At 61.3% G+C, this 20,665-nt stretch overlaps 1 protein-coding gene across 4 annotated transcripts; it reads left to right on the forward strand.

Moving 5' to 3' along the window:
- The first annotated feature begins 259 nt into the window (after positions 1 to 259).
- Positions 260 to 20,012, forward strand: Foxn4 (forkhead box N4). Of its 4 annotated transcripts, none has more exons than XM_005340107.3 (9): positions 260 to 354; positions 12,979 to 13,124; positions 14,570 to 14,694; positions 14,790 to 14,900; positions 15,139 to 15,269; positions 15,795 to 15,891; positions 16,550 to 16,757; positions 17,107 to 17,499; positions 18,316 to 20,012. In XM_005340107.3, exons 1-9 carry the CDS (start codon positions 269 to 271, stop codon positions 18,567 to 18,569), a joined length of 1,551 nt encoding a protein of 516 aa, XP_005340164.1. In that variant the 5' UTR covers positions 260 to 268; the 3' UTR covers positions 18,570 to 20,012. The 4 variants fall into 4 exon arrangements, with proteins under 4 accessions (XP_005340164.1, XP_040145296.1, XP_040145294.1 ...); XM_040289362.2 differs by having other exon boundaries at positions 266 to 354; positions 14,787 to 14,900; XM_040289360.2 differs by lacking the exon at positions 260 to 354 and having other exon boundaries at positions 11,812 to 13,124; positions 14,787 to 14,900.
- The last annotated feature ends 653 nt before the right edge of the window (positions 20,013 to 20,665 follow it).

Genomic DNA, 20,665 nt, shown 5'->3' on the forward strand with positions numbered 1-20,665 from the left:
CATTTGGATTATAGAGATGTCCCCCTGCCCTTCTCCCAATGAATTCCTAAGAACCTGTGATTTCATCTCCTCGCTTCTCTTTGCCTCTGAAATCTTGTAGGATTGCGCTGGGATCGTGACCTGCTTTGTGCAGGAATTCCCTGTTCTGCTGGTGGTTTAGAGCTCTGTCCTTCTGCATTGCAGGGAAATTGTGGGCAGCTGGGTCTCTGCCCTGTCCACGTCGGTCGTTGATGGAGTGTTGTTTTCTGTTTGTCTTTTCCCCAAGGAGATGATAGAAAGTGACATCTCATCCATAATGTCAGGACTCTGTCGAAACTCTGGGCAAAATCACCACCCTTCACCGCAGGAGTACAGGTGAGGGCTTCAACAATAACCCGCCGTGTGTTTTGGAGGACTTCAGGTGTTCTGGGCCGTTTGTGGTTTCTGAAACTGTCGCTTTGGTGCCGCGATTTTGCAGAAGAGCTTGAAGGTATTGACTTCAGAGTTGGTCTCCGAAGGTGTCTGTCCTAGTGCAGTGGGACCCTGAAATGCCTGCAGTTTCTTGTCCCCTCCAAAAGAGGTCCCTCCTGGGTTAGGGACTGTTTGGCCATCCTGGTGACAACAGTGGCTCTTGCTTTCCCTCCAGGGCCCTAGCAGGGGCTCTAGGAAATGTACCTCCCTCAAAAGCGTTCTGGGGGAAGCTGGCTTCTCTCCCTCTGGATGCTGGAACGTTGTGCTCAGGACTCCTGGGTCCCAAGCCTGGTCGTGTGGCTTTCAGCAAGCCCTTTAGCCTCTCTGGGCCTGATTTCCTCATCACGTAAATGATGCTGTTGAAGGAGGTGCTCTTAGGGCTCTCCTAGGTCTCCTGGGTCCCACGAGTCAATTACATGGAAACTGAGGCCAAAATAAATCTTGAGTCAGGATGAAGTAAGTTGAGGGGGTGGACGGAGGTCCTCAGAGCCCTCCCCCACACTCTCCTAACCTCAGAGCTGGAAAGGCCCGGAGGGATCCAACCCGTCCAGTCGCCTTCTTTAACAGATGAGGAAACTGAGACCAAGAGGAGAGAAGGGGCTTTTTCAAGGTCACACAGCCCCTGGGAGAGAGGAAGAGGAAAAGGAGGGACCTGCCCCTCCCAATCTCCCTTCCTTGAGCCCACGGAGGCCTGACCCGGTTCCCAGGGCCCCAGAACCCAGAGCAAACACCAGGTCTGGGGCTGAGGGGGCACAGCTGATATTGAGGAAGAGGGGCAGGATCAGGGCTGGCCCAGGAAGAGCAGGCTGTCACCTCGGATCAGCCCTGTTTACCCAGGGGCAGCTTGGCCCTCCTGGGGACTCATGTTGCTGGGGCAGCCAGCAGCCCCCAATTAGAGGGAGGCTGCTTTCTGAGGGCCCCAGACGGAGGCTGCCTTCTAGGGACCAAATGAGGCCTCCAGTTCAGGCAGATGTCTGCAGAAAGCCTGCTGTGGGAGCAGCCGGGCCAGGTGCCCAGCGCTGGGACGGCCCACTGTCCAGGTGAGGAAGGCCGAAGCTCGGAGAAATGAAGGGGCTTTTCCCAGGATCACATGACTGAGGCTTCCTTCCAGTGCTAACAGGGGGTACAGAATTACAGGGGTGGGGGTGTGCCTGGCTCTCAGGCCCACTCTCCTGATCTGTAAGAGGGAGATGGGAATCCTACCCAGGCCCCGTGTGGTTATGACAACTAAATCGCTGTTTCTGGCTCTGCTGCTGGTTCATTGCACGATCCTGGGCAATTTCGCCTTTGAACTTTCATAGGTTTGTGCCGGGGGGTAAGCAAAACGGCCCCTGGAGGACTAGATGGGACATTGCTTAGGAAAGTGCCCAGCACCCAGCAGGCACTGTGTGGACCTCTCTGCCTCCTAACAAAGCCAGGGAGAGGGCTGGTCCTCCCCCAGGGCTGGCCCTCCCCAGGGCCACAAGATGTGGCTTCTTATTCTTGCCTAGAAGAGCTTCCTGAGCGCCCCAGAGGGTGGGGGGTCAGAGGGTCAGAGAGTTACCGGGATCAGACACGCGCTGCCCCAAGCGCAGCTTTGGAACAGGCCTGGTGGCTTCAGTGTCCTCCTCTTTCAAATGGGCACCGTTAGGCACATCCCTCGTTCAGGTGCCAGGAGGACTCAGTCAGTAAAGCAGGTAGAACAGGAACCCCAGAGCCGGGCAGGGCTGGGGCTCAGCGGTAGAGCGCGTGCCCAGCATGTGGAGGCCCTCATAAAAACAAACACAATAAAGGTCCATTGGCAACTAACCCCCCCCCCAAAATCAAGAAGAACCACAAACTAGCAGTCACTGTTACCTGTACCACTTAGTTACATGAAAGAGCCAGGTCTGCAGGGGACAGGTCTGTGCAGGGCCTTTGGGTGGGAAGTTGGGGGCGGGGGGGGGGGGTGGATCTCTGAATCCACGTCCCCAGGTGCTGCTCCAGGGCTTCCAACAGGCTCAGCCCCATGCTTCTGAGTGTCTCCCCCAAATCAGGGCACAGCAGACAGCACACTTCCTGGGGCCTGGCAGTGTGCACCCCGCTCACTGGCCATCGGGCAGAGGCAGGGTCCAGGAGAGCAGGGATGAGAAGCAGGCCCGTCCCCCATCAACCCTGAACCTAGGGGTGCCCAGGTGCCCCACCGGGCACGGCCTGTCCTTTTCGCAGGGTTTCAGGGTGGTTTTCCAAGGTACCCAGCAGGCAGATAAGCATGGCCAACACTAGGTGCCGCCTCCGTGTCTCCCATGAGCCTGTCCTTCCTGGGCCAGGTCTCAGCATCCATCCCAGCTAGACCCCCACATCCCGTCCCACGAGGGCAGCTCTCTAGCACCTATTTGGTGGATGAGGAAATCAAGGCTCAGCCAGTTTAAACGCCTTAAGATGAGCTGCAGCAGGCGCGGTGGAGCACACCTGTCCTCCCAGCAGCTCGGGAGTTCAAAGCCAGCCTCAGCAAAAGCAAGGCACTAAGCAACTCAGTGAGGCCCTGTCTCTAAATAAAATAAAAAACAGGGCTGGAGATGTGGCTCCGTGGTGGAGTGCCCCTAGGTTCAATCCCCAGTATCGGCCCCCCACCCCCAAAATCGATGAGGCCTTACAGTGACAGGTCAAGTGGGGACTAGAATCTGGAACTGCCACACCCTCGGAACACTGTGCCCCCAACCCTGTGTCCTACTGATAAAAGCACAGCAGCTGGTCCAACATAAGTGTTCCATGACCTCATTGCTGTGTGATACCGGGCAAGTCACTGCTCCTCTCTGAGCCTCAGTTTCTTCTTCTGTGAAATAGAACCAGTTCTCCGGTTGTGGGGAGGACCTGCAGCTGCTTGGGGCAAGGCATTCGGCTGGCCCCAGGACCCAGCGCTTTCTCATGGGGCGGGGGCTGATTATGCAGTGAGTCCCCGCTTCCAGCCACTCCCATTTTTCTCCCCAAATAATAGACCTGGAGAAGTTTATGGGCTTCTCACTCGCTGGCCTGTGTCTCCAGAGAATGCTTGGGGACTACCCGGGCTGCTGGTCCAGCCGGTCCAGCCCCCAGGCAGCCCGGGCCCAGCAGCCTGCCACCGTCCCCTGGGGCCAGTTTGGCCGTTGGCTGTCAATGGCTGAGCGCAGGGAGGGCGGGGCCAGCAGCTGGGGGCGGAGCCCTCCCCGGGGAGCCGTCCGCAGTCTGGGCTCAGCGCAGTGGCCGCAGCCCTCGGCCCCACGGATACTGAGCAGGGACCAGGGCCTGGGGACAAGTGGGATCTAGCGAGCAACGCTGTGGCGGGCAGCTCCTGCTTCCCGGGGGTGAACAGCGTTCCTTCTTAGCTCAGGTGGAGAGAGGGAGGTCCACCCTGGAGGTCCTGGCACACAGTAGGTGCTTAGTGACCGTCTTCCCAGTAAAACCCTGAGACAGGCCCCGCATGACCTGGGTTTCCAGACGTGGACATGGAGGCCCCCAGACATGACTTGGCCACACGTTTGGGGAGGGACAGAGCTACAGTCACCAGTCACCTGCCCTCGACTTTGGAACTTATTCTAGAGTTCCGAGAAGTTCCTCTCAGGGACCGGCACTGAGGCCTGGAGGGACACGAGGAGGCCCAATGAGCCCTCGGCTTCTCAGAGCCACATCTACTTCCCCACCTCAGCCCCTGCCCTAAGAATCAGGGTGACCTTGGGGAACGTCCTTCCCCTCTCTCATGGCGACCTCCTCACCTGTGAACTGCAGTGCTGGCGCATAGTAGATACTCATTTAATAGGTTTACTAGTCACTGGAGAAATGGAGGCACAGACCAGCATCGCACAAGAAATACCGCGTCCAGGGAAACGCAGAGGTTTCTGAGCCATGAGAAACCTCTTCCAGACCCTCCCCACCCACTGTGTGTGTGTGTGTGGGGGGGGGGTCAGGTTCCTATCAGGACGCCCCACCCACCAGTTGTAACCTGCAGGGGAGGGGCGTCTGCCCGGCGAGGGGCTGTCCTGACATCTTTACATCCTCACCCTCACGGTGGGTAGAAGGAGGTCTCAGCCACCCATGGACAAGGAGGTGGGAGCATTATCGGGGTCCACCCCTCTTTTGGGATCTTGCAATTTCATCCTCCAGAAACACATGCACACACACACACACACACACACGCACACGCACACGCACACGCACATGCACGCACATGCACATGCACGCACACTAGGTCCTAAGCCAGCTGTCTGTTCTGAAAAAAAGCTATCTGGTTGTGAAAGAGCCGGCTGTAAATGAGTGCATGGAACAGCATTCCAGACAGAGAGAATAGCATGTGCAAAGGCCTTAAGATGGATGAGAATTTAGAATATTTGAGGAACTCAGAGGAAGCAGGTTTGCTAGAGCAGAGTGGGAAGAAGATGGCCAAGGGCCAGACCATAGCAAAGAGGTCAATGTCTGCTCTCCTGATGGGTTTTAAAGAAAGTGGCAGGTTCAGAAAGTGGCAGACTGCTCTAGCTATTAGGGGTTAAATTCATCCCCTCTGCAAACATTTCTGCAGTGCCCTTCCAGAGCCACTGTACCATGTAAACAATGCCTGTGGTTTACCTTGGAATCAGCAGGCAGGCCCTTTTCTCACCTCCAAGTGGCAGATGAAGACAGGGAGGTCCTCAGGTGTTGAGTTACCTGCCCAAGGTCCCTCTCCCTCCAGTGCCCTGCTCTGCTGGTTTATCTTCCACCCCTCGGGCAACGTGACTGAATAATTAAGGACATGGTTCATTTAAGTGACTGGGTTGATCGCCTGGTCAGCGCAGGACAGCTGGACTCCAGTGGTACCTTGCGTCTCCCAGGGCCACCACAGTGTCCTGTGACCAGTGGCTTTGTCCCCGTGGAGACACATGGCAGCCTGATCCTTTTTAATGAGGCTTGGCCCCTCCTGCCCCTGGCCTGGTTTATTCTGCACCAGTTGGAGCAGCCTCGAGAGAAGGGGCCCCAGGTGGGCATGGGCTGTCCGATGCCCAGGTCCTCCACCAACATGCTGGGGGACTGACACACGTCACCTCAACCCTGGGCCTCGGCCACCTGCCCTGTGAGAGGGGGAGGAGAGGCGGCCACCCCCTGGGCATTGGGAGATGGCGGAGACGCAGACCTCAGGGCCCAGCAGGCAGGGGGCGCGCCCTGAGCCCGTCCTCCTTGGGACTCGAGGAGCTTCATCTGCCAGAGCAGGGCCTGGCGCACAGGAGTGTGGGAAGGGTCAGGGCACATGGCCCTCGCCTCCAGGTCCGAGCTCTCAGAGGGGGCTCCCAGGGGTGAGCACCCACCTGCATGGTCCCCCTGATGCTCACCACGCCTCGTGGGCTGGGCCGGGCCTGGTGCCCCCTAGAGGAGCCCACTGAGGCCAGGGAGGCGGGGGACCACGGGCAGGTGCAGCAGCTGGGGGGAGTTCACACCCAGGCCCGACCGAGCCCCGAAGCCCAGGCCGTGGCCACCAGGCTGTCCTGCTGCAGAGGGAGGCCCCACAGCCGGGCTCCAGGTGGGAGTGGGCTCAGGACGTGGTGCAGCCGAGGGCCGGGCCTCCTGGGAGACTCGGAAGGGCGGTGCCAGCACACGGTAGGCCCCCAGGGAGTGGGCCGTGCTGACATAGAGCAGGAGTCTGAAGTGGATTTTCCCAGGGGTCACCTCGCTTCTGATGAGGTCTGGCCCCTCCCTTGGGCACCCCTGGCAATGACCCCTGCAGACTGTGACCAAAGCCTTCCGTCTCTGCTCAGGCTGTTGCCCATCTTCAGGGTCTCCCAGCTGGGTGTCCCCACAGGTCGGGTGTCACAGTGGCAGCCCTACAGAGACAGGAGTGGCTCACCCCACCCCCACCGTATTTCAGATGGGGAAACCGAGGCCCGAGAGTGTCGGGCAGGACGTGCTGGGGCAGGGTACCTGGGGCTGCTGTGACTCTGGGTTTTGTTTGTTTGTTGAACCCAGGGGCCCTCGACCCCTGAGCCACACCCCAGCCCTATTTTGCATTTTATTTAGTGACAGGGTCTCATGGAGTTGTTTAGGGCCTCACCATTGCTAAGGCTGGCCTTGAACTCGAGATCCTCCTGCCTCGGCCTCCCGAGCCACTGGGAGGACAGGTGCGCGTGCCCAGCGGCTCTGGGTTTTGACCTCACCTTTCCTGTGTCTGAAGGGGGGCGATGGTCCCTCTCAGGACCTTGAATATCCTTAAGCTTTGAAACTCCAGGCGAGCCGCTTGGCAGGGTGGGGACAGCGGCTGCTGGTGAGCCACGGGATTCCCCAGGGGCTCTGGAGTGCCCGGAGGCTCTTTTAATTTTCGTTTATCCCCCAAAACTCTGTACTCACTAAGAAGGACTTCCAGGGGTGCCACGCCCCCCAGGGGACCCCAAACTAACAGTTTAACCTGCTTTTTCAACAGAAAGCCAGAAGCCGCCTCTGCTCTGATACTTTAGGGACTGTGACCACACTCTCAGCAAGTGCCTTAGGGTGGGTGCCATTGTTATTCCCATTTTACCCTTGGGGACACTGAGGCCCAGCACAGGAAGTCCCCTGCCCGGGTCACTCGGCCTCCCCTGCTCTGCCTCCCCGGGCTTGAGTGCTGGTGGGCCCCGAGGGGCCCCTGAGCTGCTGCTGTGGCTTTAGAGCTGGGGAAGCCGCGGCCTGGAGGGGCCGGCCCTGGCTTGCCCACGATGGTGGAAGTTTGGAGGTGTGACCAGGGGACTTCCCTGTAGAGGGTCCCCCCTCATCTGCCATCCACCAGGGGCCTGGCGGGTCCTCCCTGGGCTCCTGCTAAAGGGCTCCTGGAGGTTGAGGTCCTCCTGGGACACAGCTCCGGAAGCCACGCAGCCCCGGGGGCCTGTACCCCTCTTGCTGGGGGTGGGGGGGCGGATCTTTCATCATGAAATATGTTCAACTCAAAATTCCGTGAAACCAGCTCCTAATTTCCAAACCTAAATCCAAGGTCCTGTTGTTTCAAGGCACTGTAGAAAGGCCACCGGCTCTCCTATTAGGGTTGATAGGAACATTGCTGACCACTGCCGCCTGGGGACAATGGAGACACGCTGGGTCCACACTGGCCACATGTGGCCACTGGGTATTTGAAATGTGGCTGGTGGACCAGGGAACCGAATCTGTCCATTTTACTTCGTTTTATTACATTTAGTTGTAAATAGCCATCTTCCCTAGCAGATAACCTGCTGGAGAGCACCGGGCTAGAATCTTCTGGAATTCAGAGCAGGTTTCCTCAAGCAGGGAGAAGGAATGGGGGCGGGGCCTGGGGCAGGGGCGGGGCCTGGGCAGGGGTGGGGGCGGGGCCTGGGGTAGGGGCCTGGGGGCGGGGCCTGGGGCTGGGGTGGGGCCTAGGGCCTGGGCAGGGGCGGGGCCTGGACAGGGGTGGAGCCTGGGGCAGGGTGGGGCCTGAGGTGGGGGTGGGGCCTGGGCTAGGGGTGGGGCCTGGACAGGGGTGGGGCTTGGGGCAGGGGCGGGGCCACCGGCTCTAGAGGTGGAGTTCCTTCTCCTTAGCTCCCTGCTGAGTGACCCAAGGCCTGTCCCTCCTCCCTGGCCGCAGCATCCTCATTTGGCTAATGGGACCGCGGTAACACGCACACCTTGCCCAGTCATGCTCTCGATGGGGTCAAAGGGCCAAGGTCGGGATTATGCCTCTAAGTGGCCTTCGATCAGGACAAGACACTCAGAAAGGGTTTGCTCCCTTCAGATGGGGTGTGCAGGGAGCTGGTATGTTTGCCCAGTGGCTCAGGGTATAATTATTGGGCGCCCACTGTGTGCACAGCTCTGTGTGAGCTCCTGGGAGCTCTTGAGACCACCCGTAGTGGCAGAGAGGTGGCCCCTGTCCCCGCCTCCTCCCTGTGCCTGGCCTCAGGGCTGGGGGGGGGGGCACAGCACCTCTCTCCCCCTGGATACCAGCCGGGCTCAGAAGGTACAGGCTTGTGGCAAAGCAGGGCTCCCTGGGGCTCAGAGGAAAGGGACGCCTGACAAGGTGACCTTGTTAAGGACTCCTGAGCAAGATGCTGAGAGGTGCAGAGGGGACAGGAAAGGTGTCCACTGGGAGGGAACAGAAGGCATGGAGCCACAGAGGAAGGTACCCTTGCGCTCATTGCAGGAGGCAGAGTGGCACTGTCCCCTCCCAGGGCCCACAGTGCTTCTGCAGACCCAGGGCAGCGTCACACACTGCCCCGGGTTGGAGCACAGGGTCACCAGGGCTGGCTGGGGGCGCGGGGGCCCAGCTCCCTGGCTCGAGGTGTAGGGGATTGCCTGGGGGTCGGGCGGCGTCCACTGCAGGCTCACGGACTCTTCCCCGCAAGCCTGGCGCAGTGGCTCTGGGCAGCCCTGTGTGGACACAGGGACTCGGGGTGGGTGACTTTGGGTGTGTGGGACAGAGATGGAGCTGTGAGAGTCGGGGGTCCCGGAAGCCCTGTCAGAGAAGAGGGAAGAGGAGAGGCACGCTTACTAAGAGCTTTACTCCCTCCCCGCTACCCCATTCTGCAGATGAGAAAACCGAGGCTCAGGAAGGTTCAGGATCCCGTCTGATGTCACTAATCAGGAAGGGTGAGGCCAGGACTCCATCACAGTGACAAAGACAGAGACGCTTGCAGAGAGAGAGAGAGATGGACACACAGCACGTGGGAGGGAGTCAGGACAGACGGAGGGGGCACCTGAGGGCCAGAGATGGGGGAGGAAGCAGAGGGGAGGGGTTTGGGCCTTTGAAGTTCTTCCTGCTCAGCTCCCCCCAGGTGGCCTCTGGCAGGCAGCAGGTGACCCAAGGGGACAGGGCCTGGTTTTCCACTCAGCCAGAAGCCGGAGAGACAGACCCAGGGAGGGCACAGGAGACTGGGGGGTCCCAGGCTTGTCCTTTCCTTTGGATTGCAAAAGCCCTGTCACTGTCTCCAGAGGGGACCCCCACTCCGGAGGCTGGTGTAGGATGTCCGTCTCTGTCTGTCCGTCTGTCTCTCTCTCACACACACCTATCAGGAAATATCCCCGAGCTCTGCACGATGACAGACCGAGTCCCCGAGACCTGCCCCCACCCACGTGCCAGTCCTGGGGTGAGAAGCACCCGTGCCATGGCTAGGATCGTCACCCACACCCACTTCACACAGGAGAACGGAGGTGGGGACTGAGTGCCTCTCTGGGGGACGACAGCCGGGAGGCCAGAGTGGTTCCTGAGCCTGCAGGTCACTCTCTAAAGCAAGACACTGGGAAGGAGTGGGGCTGGGCCCTGTGGCCGTCCTGAGGGAGGGAACCGCGGGCCTTGGTGAGGGGCGCTTGGAGCAGTGGGCGCCAATGTGCAGGGACAGTGGGGACAGGGTATGGGGACAAGATGCCCATTTAGGCCATGGTGCATTTAGCCCTGCTCACCCCGGTCCCCAGGATGCCCAGAGCAGAGGCCTGGCTGCGAGGGGACCTGATGGGGACCCCACAGTGAGGTCTGCAGGAGCCTGGGCACGTGGAGACGGTGTCTGGCTCCTCATGGGACAGCTAGAGGAACAGACCCTCTGGGAGGCCCGAGGCGGGGGGAGGGCTGGGGCCTGCACCCCTGGGAAGGGAGGGTGGGGCGGGAAGCACAGTTGAGCGCACTGGCCAAGCCGCCCTCCCAGCCACCCCGGGAAGGAGGCGTGAGGACCCCAGCCCATGCCCAAGGTCACGCTCCCGGGGTGGCAAGGACTCCATCCCAGACCTGTCCAGCCAAAGCTGGCACTTGGCCCCAGCCCTGGCCATACCCCTTCAAGGCTGTCCTCCCCCCCAGAACATAGCTGGGAACCCCAAGGTGAAGACCCGGGGCCTGAGCTGGGCCGGACCCCCCATTTCCACCAACCCCAGGAGACGCTGCTGTTTGGCACAGTTCTGCACTGGGACCCCGGTCAGGGTGGCGCCTCCCCAAGTAGATGTCAGACCCTCTGCCTGCAGCGCCACTGGAACAACCCAGGGTCGGCACAGAAGGACCTGGGTTCGAGCCCCAGCTGCCTTTCTTTCAGCCAATGGATTTTGCTCCGTCTGGCCTCAGTTTCCCCATCTGTAAAATAGCCCGGGTTTCCGCAAGGCCCCGGGATGCAGATAGACGTGAAGGTCCTGGCCACGTCCCCAGGGCAGGCTACACAGGGTCAGCCTGACTCAACCGGCCGAGCAGGCACCTAAGTGGCACCACAGTGGGTGAGACACAGGTGACGTGGGACTCTGGAGCCGTCCTCCCCAGGTACACGAGGTGCCATCAGGTGACATCTGACGTTAAGAGGGTGGCAGGCAGCTGAAGTCTGGGAATGCAAAGGGCTGGAGGTGTGACCTCAGGTGGGCGAGGCAGGCTGGCTGCTGCTCCTGCCGCGGGGTCACAGATGGCAGGGAAGAAAATGAGGACATTCAGACAGCATCGCTCCCTCAGCCTCCCCCATGCTCAGCCTCACCTGCTGCCTCCTCCAGGCTGAGCACTAAGTGACTCTAGTGGTCTCAGTTTCTCCTCATGTAGAATAGAAGGGCTTATAACCCCTGGTGTCCAGAACGTGCTCAATAAATAGCGATGGCGGCGGGGGCGGGTGTCTATATGACCTCAGGTTCCCCTTGGGAACCTAATATTCACCATCCAATTAACCTTGGTATTAATATTAGCAGCAGCCCAGTCATGCTCATGCCCCCTGCTGTGGGCCACACACTCAATCCTCGTGGTGTCCTATGAGACAGGAACAAGGATTCTCCACATTTCACAGATGACAAACAGGCTCAGAGAGGTTAAGCCAGTGGCTCAAGGAAGCCCAGAGTAGGATCCAGAGCCTGAGTTACTAACTACTACTCATATGGCCCGTTGGCTTCACCCACTGCCAGAGAATGTGCTCCCTGTTGGTGTCTAGGAACCCCCTGCCAACCACTCAGAGAGCTTTGTGAGGTCCCCCTCTTGCCATCAGAGATCCCCTCTTCTCCTCTCCAGGACTAAGAGCAGCGAGGGCAATGGGGAGCTACAGCAGGTTGTAGGGGGTGGGCTCGGCCACACCGGGAGGCTGGCTGGCCGGGGGCCAGGAGGGAGGGTGCGTGTGGCCAGTCGCCTCCTGCTGCGGCGCAGCGGGCCCAGCCCCTCCACCTCTCCCCGTGGTCTCCGAGGACCGGGGGGACAGATGGCATTGCCCAGGACGGGGCCGTGGCTGTCACTCAGTCCGATGAGTTACCAGCAGGCTGAAGGGTCGGCAGCCGGGGGGCCTCAGAGACAACAGCCTGGAGACCCCAGGACAATGGGGGCCACGTGCCACAGGGCAACAGTCGTTTGTCACACAATGGGCCACCGGGGGACAGCAGCCGGGCCAACTGCTGCCCTGACACGGGCCAGCTGAGTTTTCAAACCGCTTCCGGGCTGTGTTTCCCTTCGAGGCAGCCAATCGCGGGGGCAGCGGGCGGTCACCTGATGCCAGCTCCGTGGGCCCAGGGCCCAGGTCCTGTGACAACTGAGAAGCGGTGTCCATGGCAACTCTGATCGTGGCCCCAAAACACAAGGGAAGGAGGGGAGCCGGGGAGGGCGCGAGCCGGAGGCCCCGCAGATGAGGGACGGGCCACCGGGTGCCCCAGGAAACCGCGGCTGTGCTGCCACCTGGCCCCGCCCGCCGCACCCTGGGCCCCGACACGGGGCCTTGGAGACTTGGAGCCGAGAGGGGGGGCTGTGAGCTCCTTGGGCACAAAGGAGGCCGCCCCTGGCCGTGTGGGTGCCACACACGGTGGCGTCTGGTCAGGGCTGAGTGCCACCGTGTCACAGTGCAGAAAAATGCCATCCTGACGCCTGGTGCTCAGTGAGCCTCGAGGACAGGGTTGCGGGGTCACCAGGGAGCCACGTTCCCAGCTGGGGGGCCCGCCTGGCACTGGGGGGGCCTCTTCCCCCCGGGAAAGCCAGGTGGAGGGGTGGCGGGCAGGTCCCAGCCCCACCAGGTCCTGTGGAACCTGGAGGGAGTGGTTCAGTGCTCCCACTCGGTGTCCCCATGTGTCACGTGGGACCACAGCCTGAGTGTCCCTTGTCCAAAACATTTGGGACCAGAGTGTTTCAGATTCTGGATTTTTTTTTTTTTTTTTTTTGGAATGTGAGCCTCCACACGATGAGGTTCTTGTGGGGGGACCCCAGTCACACACGGGTCACAGTGACCTTCCTCGATGCCATAGAGCACCTGCCTTTGACCCCACCAGTGAACTGAGGGCTGGAGTTTTGCATCCGCGTGTCCCAAAGGTGCCCCGCAGGACTCTGGACTCTCAGAATTCCAGTTGGTGTCTTGGGGACACCCAGCTGGTCTTAATAATGACCCACCCTGGGCGACACAGGGTTTCACACCCAGGGAGGGACCAAATTGCCCCCCCCCCCATGTCACTCCTCGGGGACTAGGTGCTGGCAGGGGTCCGGCGGGCGGAGGGAGCAGGGACAGCAATGTGGCTTCCAGACAGGGTCCTGGGCTGGGGTCCCATGCCAGCCCCAAGGACGCACAGGCTGCACGGGAGTGGCTTGGGGACGGGGGCTGAGGGGCCTCCCGAGGTGGAGAAGCCCCAGGCACTGGCCACGGCTCCCCTCCCGCCCAAGCTCCCCTCCTCCCACAGGCTCCTGCCTTCTGCCAATGACGAGGACCTCCCAGGGGACCTGCAGTCACTCTCGTGGCTCACGGCTGTGGACGTGCCTCGGCTGCAGCAGATGGCGAGTGGCCGCATGGACCTGGGTGGCCCCAGTGTGCCACATCCACACCCAGGTAGGCTCCAGGGGGGACAAGGCAAGGCGGCAGAGGGGAGGGGGCTCCCTGCCCCGCTGTGTGGCCACGGACAAGTCAGTCCACCTCTCTGGGCTGAGTCCATCTTCCTCCGAGGGAAGATTCGCCCTTTACCTACCGTGTGCCAGGCCCAGGGTGAGCTGAGGTTCCCTGTCGCTCGCTCCCTTGAATGACAGGTCCATCTTCCCAAACTAATGCAGCCGACAACCTATTTTTGCAAACACTAAAAATGGCCTTATGTTTCTCTGTCCAAAAACAAAGAAGACAGAGACCAGATGGCTGGCAGAGCCAAAAATATTTGCTGTCCAGTCCTTTACAGGAACTCTACCACCCCAATGTTCTAGAAGATTCCAAGGGAATCCTGACACACAATTAGGTACTCCATAAGTGACAGCTAATGGCAATTATAGCAAATGAATCCAGTGCTTTAAAGACACAATGGCCAAAAGCAGCTGCCACGGAACATTGAAGACACCCAGAGTGGCAGAGTCAGCATTGGGGATCCTTTCTTTCATGGAAGAAATTATTCTCGATTAAAACATGTACATCCGGGTCTGCAAGCTTTCTCTGTAAAGGGTCCAGAAATACGTAATTTAGGCCTTGTTGGTCACACAGTCTCTGTCAAAACCACTGGACTCTGCCATGTACCCCAAACCAGCCATGGATGGTATTTGAACGGATAGGTGGGGCCATGTGTTAATAAAACTTTATTTACACACCAGCCTGTGGGCCGCCTTTGGCCTGCTGATTAGGGTCCGTTTCCTAATCCTCATGTAGGACCCCAGGGGACAGTGGTGTGCTCTTGGGCAAGTGCTCTCCTCTCCGATCTGTTTCTTCACCTACAGTGACAATGTTCTAGAACGGCCCCCAGGGCTAGCTCCATCTTGGAAGTCAGCTGTGCTTGATTAGAGGTGGCTGCCCCAAGTCAGGCTGGTGCAGTGAGGATCGGAGATGGATTAGCAATGTCTGCCCTGGGCCCGGCCCCGGGGGAGGCTCTACCAGTGCCAACCCTTGGCAGAAGAGCAGGGCTTGGCAAAGGGAGGAAAGGCAAGAAGGTCTGGATCTCAACCTAGAGGTCCCGGGTGCCATGGGATGAACAAGAAATCGGTGTTCGAGTTTAAGGAGGGTATTAAAGCCTCCTCCTCGTTGTTATTTACTGTTGACTTACACTCACTGGTAAATATTATCTCATTTAACCCCCACAGCAACTTCATAGGTAGTAACAGGTAACACCAGGGGCTCGAGTACAAATAGGGAAACTGAGGCTGGCCCCAGGTTACACAGCTGGCGGGAACCCCACTTTTCACCACTACGCCCCAGCAAAGTGATTAGCCAAGCGTCTACCATGTGCCCGGTCCTGAGGGTGAGGGATGGCTCTGTCCACCATCCCTCCAGCACGGGGCTTTCTCTCGGCTTGCCTCCTACAGGAGCCTTGGCTGGGGCAGCCGACCTGCACGTGGGAGCCACCCCAGGCCCCCTGCTCCACGGCCCACCGGGCATGGCGCCCCGAGGCATGCTGGGCCTGGGCCCCCTGTCCAGCCACGGAGCCAGTGTAAGTGGCGAGTGTGGGTCGGCGAGTGCGAGGGCTGCCCCAGGGCTGCCCGGTCCACCTTGACCCTCTGTCTTCTCCTCTCCTGGCCCCAGCAGATGAGCCAGTTCCCCGTGGGGGGCCAGCCACCCTCTGGCCTGCAGGACCCCTCGCAGCTGTACTCACCGGGGACCCAGCCACAGTTCCCGCTCCCCCCGGGAGCCCAGCAGGTAGCCCTGGACCCAGAGGCAGAGGACCCTGCCTCCGGCCAGCCAGGGACCTCCCTGAGCCTCAGTTGACTCACCAGGCACGTGGGGATAACTGTCCCCCCACGACCGCGTGGCCCCTGGGAACTCCCGTGGGTGGGGGGGAGACCCGTGGTTTCTGCGGTCACGGGCCCAGGGACGGGTGGGCGGTCTCGTGTGGCGCTGCACCTTCTCATCCCCTCTCTCTCTCTGCTGCGGGAAGTGCCTTCCTGTGGGCCTCTACGGCCCCCCGTTGGGGGCACGGCCCTCGTACCCCCAGGCCCACATGGCAGTGCATGCACCGCAGGAGCAGCTGCACCCCAAGCACTACCCCAAGCCCATCTACTCCTACAGGTGAGGCCCGGGTGGCACCGGTGGAGAGGGCTGAGGGCTGCCCCGGGATGGCGCAGACAGCTGGACACAGTGGCCCAGACTTCCCATGTGGAATCTGTTCTCAGGAATGACCACAGATTGTCAGTCAAGCCCCGGGGTTGAGAACCCACGGACATTCCATCACTCCTAGGCTGTGTGACCTTGGGAAAGTAGCATTGGCTCTCTGAACCTAGGTGTCCTCAAATGCAGAAAGTTATCAGAATACTAGGTGATGGTGAGGGCGGGGGAAGCACCTAGGTAAAGGGTGGAGGCCCACAGACACCAGTTATGGAGACAGGGAGGGTAAAGGTTGTCCTTAGATCAATACCAATGGCTAAACCCAGGGTCAAGCAGAAGGACATGGGGTAGGAAAGATACTGGGCCATGAAAAGGGCTAACAGTGAGTGTGCAGGGGCTGGTCAAGCAGGGGAGGCTTCCTGGCAGAGGCGACCTGGGGCTGTTGGCCTGGGAGCCCTCACGGCCACCCTGTCCCGTCTCTCGGCCCAGCTGTCTGATCGCCATGGCCCTCAAGAACAGCAAGACGGGCAGCCTGCCGGTGAGCGAGATCTACAGCTTCATGAAGGAGCACTTCCCCTACTTCAAGGTGAGGCTTCCAACCAGGGACGGGGACAGGAGCCACCCAGCCTCCCCTGTCACCACCAAATCCAGGGCCGGCTCTAGATTAAACCGGGCCCTGGTCTTGGGCCCCCTGGTCTGTGTACCCGGCCGTGGGGACACATGCACACAGACCCACCCAGAAGCATTTTAAAAGAGAAGGGGGCATTTGAACTGGGCTCTGATGGATGAAGAGGAGTTCGCCTACCTCTCAGGAAGGAGAGGGTAGAGGTGGAGGTCCCAGCCTCCATCTTCAGCACAGACTCCTTGAAACATCACGTGCAGAACACAGACCAGGCAAGAGCCTTCACCTCTGTGAACCTCAGTATCTTCATCTACTGACGAGCCATTGGCTACCCCATTCATGATGGAGAGAAAGACAGGAAGCCACGGCCGCCCTGGGCTGCGGCTCACGTCCTCTCCGTTAGCCGGGCTCCGCTGTGGCTCCCCCTTCCCCGGGGCAGGAGCTCTCCTCTTGCCGCAGTCCCCACCACTCCCTCTCGCCTCCCCACCTGGAGGCTGAGCATCGAGTGCTGTCCCGTTGCCTGGGCTCCCGCCGCATCCCGCCCGGGGGACCTGAGTCTGTGACCACCGAGGGAGGCAGGGGTCCACAGGCAGGTCCCCCAAGTGCCCACATCTCCCTGCAGACGGCTCCGGACGGCTGGAAGAACTCGGTGCGGCACAACCTGTCCCTGAACAAGTGCTTCGAGAAGGTGGAGAACAAGATGAGCGGCTCCTCCCGCAAGGGCTGCCTGTGGGCGCTGAACCTGGCCCGCATCGACAAGATGGAGGAGGAGATGCACAAGTGGAAGAGGAAAGACCTCGCCGCCATCCACCGGAGCATGGCCAACCCCGGTGAGCCCCGACGGCCCGGTCCTGTTTCAGCCTCCTGGGCCTCACCCTCCCAGCCTCTCCCCCCAGTGCAGGGCGGTCCTAGGGCAACAGGCCTGTGCTGACAGGAGATGGCATGACTGATGGCACCTCTCACTCCTCGGTGGCACTGTTGTGAGTGTCATTACAGCTCCACAGCCACCCTGTGTGTAGCATGGGATGCCATCGCACAGATGAGGAGACAGAGGTTCAGAGAGTCCCAGAGACTGGCTAAGCTCCCTCAGGGGGTAGCACGGGGACCTGGCTCCAGGCCTGGGCTGGGGGCTGGTCCCTGCAGGGTGGGCTCGGAGTCATGGCTCCCTCCTGTTTGCAGAGGAGCTGGACAAGCTGATCTCAGACCGGCCGGAGAGCTGCCGGCGACCCGGCAGAGCGGGGGAGCCCGAGACCCCCGTGCTGACTCACGCTACCTCGGTGGCCGTGGCCCACAGCTGCCTGGCCATCTCCCAGCTCCCCCCGCAGCCCCTGATGACCCTGTCCCTGCAGGCCGTCCCCCTGCACCACCAGGTCCAGCCCCAGGCCCACCTGGCCCCCGACTCCCCGGCTCCGGCCCAGACCCCGCCCTTGCACGCCCTGCCCGACCCCAGCCCCGGCCCCCTCCCGCAGCCCGCCATGGGCAGGACCCCCGTGGACTTCGTCAACATCAGCACCGACATGAACCCCGAGGTGGATGCCCTGGACCCCAGCATCATGGACTTTGCCCTGCAGGGTGAGGCCCGGGAGTGGGGGACCGTGGGGGCGGGGCTGGGGACAGCAGGACAAGGCCAGCCGGGCTGTGCTCTGGGTGGCCATGGCGACCACCCAGTACCCGCACATGAAGCAGTGAGTGGGCACCTACCGTGTGCTGGGTCCTGGACCACGCACTTCACGGGCTTCACCCTGCGCCCCCTCTAGTGGCCCTCCCAGGTCATCGCCATTTCCTGTCCCCATTCTGCCCCGTGCGGGAGCAAGGAGAAGTCAACTCACTGGCCCAAGCTCGTCCCGCAGCCAGGGGGTGCCACCCCAGGTCCGTCAGGCCCCAGACGAGCCGTCAGTAACTGCCCACCTGGCTGTGTCCACCCCAGGGCAGGTCACACTGACCCCTGCCAGCCACGGGGTCCCCCTCAATAAATGGGCTACGGATAAAGAAAGAGCAGCCTGCGGTCCCCCGTCCATCCAGATACCCGGAGGCAGGCACCCGCCTGTGTGGCCCTGGGCTCAGACACCTGTGCCCTGGCCCTGGACAGCTGCACGGTTCTGCTGCTGAAGAAAAGGGGACACCTGGTTTTGTCTTCCTGGCTTTGACCATGAGCCCCTTGGCGTCTGGCCACAGCCTCAGAAGTCGGTTTTCTGGTCACCTCCATTTGACTCTGAGGCTCAGAGACAGAAGTGACTTTCCCAAAGACACACAGCAGGAAGAGGGTTTCCCCAGCACATGACCCTGCCCACGCGCACAGCCTGGCCCCTTCCCCAAGTCAGACAGGGACTGCAGCTCGGGCCTGTGGGGCGGGAAGCCAGCTCAGCCCTGTGCTTTTGTCTCTGAAAGGGAACCTGTGGGACGAGATGAAGGACGAGGGCTTCAGCCTGGACGCTCTGGGGGCTTTTGCTGACTCCCCGCTCGGCTGTGACCTGGGGGCCTCCGGCCTGACCCCTGTCTCTGGTGGCAACGACCAGTCCTTCCCTGACGTGCAGGTGACGGGTCTCTACACCGCGTACGCCACCCCGGACAGTGTGGCCTCGGCGACGGCCGCCTCCCAGTACCTGGGTGGCCCAGGGCACAAGCCCATAGCTCTGCCCTGAGCCGGCCGACGGCCTCAGTGGCCCCCCAGCCCCCAGCAGCTGGCTTGGGCAGGGGACCATGTGGACTGGGGTGTCCCAGAGACAGGCCCCTCGCCTCCCACCGGCCCCTCCAGAGCTTCCCACCAGGTGGCTGGCCGGGAGGGGAACCCGTTCCTGCCACTGGAAGTCCCTGCGGCCAAGGACAGTGGACACGCAGCCTGGCCTCCCCTGCTCCTCGGGGGCCTGGACCCCCAGGCCTGGCCTCGTTGAACACTCTCCTGGGGAGGGCCCCCCGGTGACCGGCAGCCTGCTTTGGGACCCACCAGTGCACCAGGGCCACACTCAGGCCCTCCACCTGCTGTGGTCACAAGAAGGCCGAGCAGCCCAGAGCCTCAGCCTGGGGAGGCCAGAGGCCAGGAGGGGCCTGGGAGCTCAGAACATCTCTGGGATGAAGCAGCCTGGACTCTGGGGGGCCGCAGCCCACTTCCCCCGGAGCAGGCCACCACTCCACAGACAGCCTGGGCCCTGAGTAGGTTTATTTATATTTATTGTGGCCTCCTCCACCCCAGCAAACCCAGCCCCAGGCCTCCGGGATGAGACTCCTCCATCCCTCCCGGGTCCCCGGCCCCCCCAGCCTCTAAATGACCAGCGAGTCACATCTAACTGGCTTGTCCTCCTCGGCAGCCGCAGGCTTCTTTTTAGGACAAACAAGCACTTTTGATCGTGTGAGGCATCCTGGTTTGAACCGTAGGGACACTGATATTCTCACTGTCATGAACCTCTTCCTGTGGGCACCTGAGAGGAGAGGTGCCATGGTTTGGGGGCCTGGGGACTTTTTAGGGACCCATGGAGCTGCGATGGGCGGATGGAGCAGGGAGCTCTGTGCCCGGGGCTAAGACCCCCATTGGAGAGACAGATAGCTGTCCCCGGGGGGAAGTGTGGCCCGGGCAGCCAGCGCCACCCAGAGCACGAATCGTCACCCACTTGCCCAGTTCTTTGTCCCCCGGGCATTTCTTTTCCTCATAGTCAACGACTGATTCTCCACGTGGCAGGCTCTGTGGGCAGCAGGGTTAGCAGGGGTTTGGGGACAGCTCTGCCAACTGCGGCCGAAACTGGGGCAGCAGCAGGGACCCCCCCTCCACCCTCGGTGTTTAGAGGCCACATCCTCGAGCCCCCAAGCCCTAGGGCCAGAACGTTCTGACTCGCCAGCCGTCCCGGGCTTTGCCAGTCACTCCTGTCTTAAGGGCCGCTGTAAGTCCTCTCTAGTTCTGGAACTTTCTGCCAAGCCTCGCCAGCTTGAGGCAGCCCAGCGCCGCCCCCCTGACCGGCCCACTCAGCTGCCGCGTGCGTCCCTAAGTTGAGATGTTTCAACTGTCACTGGTGAAGACCCGGGTGGGGGCAGCGCGGGGACTCTGTAGCGATGGTGTCGAGGACCTGTCTTCTGTCAATAAAGGCTGAACGGCAGCTCTGTGGCTCTGGGGGAGGAGGACGGGGACATGACGTACCCACGGCACCAAAGGCACCAGGTTCCGTGGATCCTGGGCCCCCGGGAGGTGTGGTCACCCCCCTCGGCGCAGCCTGCGTCCCCCACCCCCTCCCTGCCCTCAACACGGATCGTGGACGCCAATCCCCAAAGCAGAGGTCCGGGCATGGTGGGTGGGAACGAGCGAGGTCCTGTCGGTGGAGAGCAGGGGACAGAGCTCAGCCGCGCTCTCCCAGCTGCCCCCTGAGCGTGTGCCTGGGTTGGGGCAGATGCGCTGGGGGAGGCAGACGGCAGCCCGGCTGGGTAGGTGGCCCTGTGCTGGGCCGGCACAGCGAGCTCGTCCACTCTTGGTGCCCCTGGGGGGACTGATCAGCTACGGCACCCACTTTGGAGATGACGACCGAGGCTCAGAGGAGCCCACCCAGTGACTTCCACAGCCAGGGCTGCCCTGATTCAGACACCCAGGAGGTGGCCTGCGGCCAGCGGAGGGCAAGAGTCCTCCCCCACGCAGGTGACGATTCTCAAGTCGGGAAGCCCAGGGGACCACAGGCCATGGGCAGAGTTGAGAAGCACTGGACAGGGCACCACTGCAGTGGACACCGGGCAGGTGGCAGGGAGCGGGCACCTGTGGTGG

This window comes from Ictidomys tridecemlineatus, chromosome 2 (assembly GCF_052094955.1).
Source record: "Ictidomys tridecemlineatus isolate mIctTri1 chromosome 2, mIctTri1.hap1, whole genome shotgun sequence".
Lineage (NCBI taxonomy): Eukaryota > Metazoa > Chordata > Mammalia > Rodentia > Sciuridae > Ictidomys > Ictidomys tridecemlineatus.